General features: G+C 37.5%; 1 protein-coding gene across 1 annotated transcript; it reads left to right on the plus strand.

Moving 5' to 3' along the window:
* The first annotated feature begins 2,152 nt into the window (after positions 1–2,152).
* LOC111366979 lies at positions 2,153–3,066 on the plus strand. The gene is made up of 3 exons (XM_022987656.1): positions 2,153–2,242; positions 2,345–2,702; positions 2,786–3,066. Exons 1-3 carry the CDS (start codon positions 2,153–2,155, stop codon positions 3,064–3,066), a joined length of 729 nt encoding a protein of 242 aa, XP_022843424.1.
* The last annotated feature ends 231 nt before the right edge of the window (positions 3,067–3,297 follow it).

A 3,297-nucleotide genomic window follows, 5' to 3' on the forward strand; every position in this document is an offset into this window, starting at 1 on the left:
CACTTATATATGATTTCTTGTAATTTAAATATGTTACGCTAATTTTTCATATTTGCTAGGATGTGATGAACTCTTGTTATGAAATTTTAATTTGAATAATTTAATTGACGTTAATTTGTTTAACAGTTTGGATGTTTATTATCATTTTCATGCTTTTCAATTAATTGATCACTAGTTGAATTGTTTGTGAATTTTGTTGTTATCGAGAGAGACAATAGGATCATTAGCACAAAATAATAAATATTGTGAGGTTCGATAGAGGATAGAGATATACCTCTATGCTTCATATGGTTTTTATAAGATGTTCTAGCTCATTTAATGCATTTATCATGTTTGCATCTTTCATCGAGGGATAGGAAGGTCTCATGAGGGGAATAGATTTGATAACTATCGAGAGAGGTTTTCAATTAAAATAAGAACATTGACCAACAATCATGATTTCAAATTCTCAATTTAAATTTTCGAACTAAAAATGGAGTAGCAAGGGGGATTCCACATCTTAGCAATACTTAGCTTTAACTCGATCAAACACATAGTCCTTGTGGGTCCGATACTCTACACACCACTTTATTACTTGTTCACGATCCCGTGCACTTGTGGGTAATCAATCGATCAAGTTTTTGGCGCCGTTGTCGGGGACTATTGTTTTTGACTAGTTTTAGTTAATTTTAACTTTAATCTTAATTTTTCTTATTTTTAGTTTAGTTCATTAATTTAGAAAATTTTTACAGTGTTTCTTGCTTTCTTTTTCAAGACTTTGTATGTGAAGTTCGAGAACTGGTGATCTTACTCAATTTGACCCAGAAATCGAACAAACATTCAACTTTCGAAGAAGACAACAGCTTGAAACACATCAAAAATAAAAAGAGGAAGACATGGCAAATGAAAATCTGAATCAAATAGCCATTGGGGCTAGTCTAGGAGTAGCACAACCGAATATTGCCACAATCAATGAAAATGCAAGGCTCATGGGAGAGTATATGGTTCCACCAGTAGTGGAAAGCCAGTCCAGTATCGTATATTTGGCATTTGGCCAGGCAAACTTCGACCTAAGGACAGATGTTATCAACGTGTTTCAAAATGCACTACAATTTTTTGGGAAAGCTATAGAAAATCCCAATGCTCATATATCAAGATTTCTAGACGTGTGCAACAATTGAATATCCGGGGGTTTCAAGCGAAGCAATTAGACTAAGGCTCTTCCCATACACATTGAGGGATTCTGCAAGGGAATGGTTAGACACTTGCCCACCACAGAGCATCATAACATGGAACCAATTGAGTCAGAAATTTCTTAGCAAATATTTTCCACCAAAAAGGATTGCAAAGCTAAGGGATGAGATCACCACTTTTCAGCAAATGGACTCAGAATGCTATTCAGAGGCTTGGGAACGATACTAAGGTTTACTTCGCCAGTGCCCACAACACGAATTGCAGAAGTGGCTTCAAATGCAATACTTTTACATTGGTTTGAACCCGATTAGCAGGGATAACGTAGACTCTGCATGTGATGGTTCTATCACAAAAGGAACTGCAGACTAGATCTACCAAATCATGGAGGATTTGGCATTTACCAGTGCACTTTAGCCTACTGAAAGAACGAGTGGAAAGAAAGCTGCTGGGGGTATTCGAAGTTGATTCTTTAACAGCACTTTTAGCACAATTGGCATCATTGGCACAGAAGGTAGATCAGATGAGTGTAGCCTAGATAGTGGGACCGAAATGCAAACGTTGTGGAGGGAACCATGAGAGTGTTGATTGTAATGTAGGATCTCCTTTTTGCTCAGACGGTAGAAGATGTGAACTACACTTAGAATTTTCTAAAGCAACAACACAATCTAAATCCTAACACATATTACCTAGGCTGGAGAAATCACCTAGGTTTTTAATGGAGTAATAATCAGGGAGTTCACATTGCGCCACAGTAGACCACACCACCCGGATTTCAGCAGAATGAGAAGAAGTCTTTGTTAGAAGATCTTGTGACTAAGTTAGCAGAAATGTCCACTCAACATATGCAGAGAACGGATAAGAGCTTGCAAGTTCAGGGTGCTGCCATAAAAAATTCGGAGAATCAAATGTCCCGGCACTCTCAGAAAGACAACAAGGAGCATTGCCAAGCGACACTGAGATAAATCATAAGCAGCAGGTAATGGTAGTAAAATTTGTAGAGAATGAGGAGGTTGGGGCAATCACTACACATAGTGGGATTCAACTTCCAGAAATCACAGTCGAAAGATGGGTAAAAGTAAATGAAAAAGTACCTTCCATAGATGAGGAGCTAGTGGATAAATCTGAATAGCCAGATAAAATAGTTCCATATCAACAATCAGAAAATCTACAGGTTAAGGCAATCGTTCCTGTCAAACCTTATGGGCTTCCTATCTCGTTTCCACAGAGATTACAAAAGAGGAAGTTGGAAGAACAATTTACAAAGTTCTTGGATATCTTCAGGAAGCTTCATGTCAATATCCCTTTGATTGAAGCTTTATCTCAAATATCAAACTATGCAAAAATTTTGAAGGAGATCCTATCGAAAAAGAGAAGGCTTATAGATTTTGAAACCATCAAGTTAAATGAGGAGTGTAGTGCCATCTTGCAGAACAAATTACCTCCTAAGCTACAAGATCCAGGGAGTCTCAAAATACCTTGCTCAATAGGGAATGATTCGAATTTTAATTGTTTATGCGACTCAGGACCAAGTATAAACTTAATGCCTTTCTCTATATACAAGAAATTAGGATTGGAAGAGTTAAGGACACATCCATCTCCCTTTAATTAACAGACAGATCAATTAAATACCCACGAGGAGTGGTTGAGAACGTGCTCATTAAAGTGGGAAATTTCATATTTCCCATTGATTTTGTTGTCCTAGATATAGAAGAGCCATGGTATGTAGTGTTAATTATCTTGGGCAGATCCTTTCTATCAACAAGCCGAGCTGTCATGGACTTTGAATGTGGCGAATTGACATTGAGAGTGGAAGATAAGCAAGAGAAGTTCAAGATCTACAACACTATCGAGAATCCATTACATGAAGAGATCAGCAAAAAGGTTAAGGAATAGTGCAAGTATATTGCTACAAAGGTGCAACAAGGCTCAAGAGAGACAGAGCCTAAACATCTAGTTGGCGTTGGACGAGAGAAGAATGGAGGGTTCAAGGTTTGGAGGGCAAAACGAGGATGAAAGGTCGGAAATTGTAAGTAGTGTAAAAGCTCAAAACACATATTTAAGCCACCGTAATCAATTCATCCATACAGTCTAGCTAAAGACTATAAATTAAGCGCTAATTGTGAG

The sequence above is a fragment of the Olea europaea genome, chromosome 18 (assembly GCF_002742605.1).
Source record: "Olea europaea var. sylvestris chromosome 18, O_europaea_v1, whole genome shotgun sequence".
NCBI classification, from domain to species: Eukaryota; Viridiplantae; Streptophyta; class Magnoliopsida; order Lamiales; family Oleaceae; genus Olea; species Olea europaea.

Excerpts from the sequence above, each read along its gene's own strand:
- LOC111366979 (XM_022987656.1), top strand. The coding sequence starts at position 2,153 with ATGGTAGTAAAATTTGTAGAGAATGAGGAGGTTGGGGCAATCACTACA. Across the intron at positions 2,243-2,344 it reads AAATCACAGTCGAAAGATGG|GTTAAGGCAATCGTTCCTGT; the intron begins GTAAAAGTAAAT and ends GAAAATCTACAG. Across the intron at positions 2,703-2,785 it reads TTTATGCGACTCAGGACCAA|ACAGATCAATTAAATACCCA; the intron begins GTATAAACTTAA and ends TTTAATTAACAG.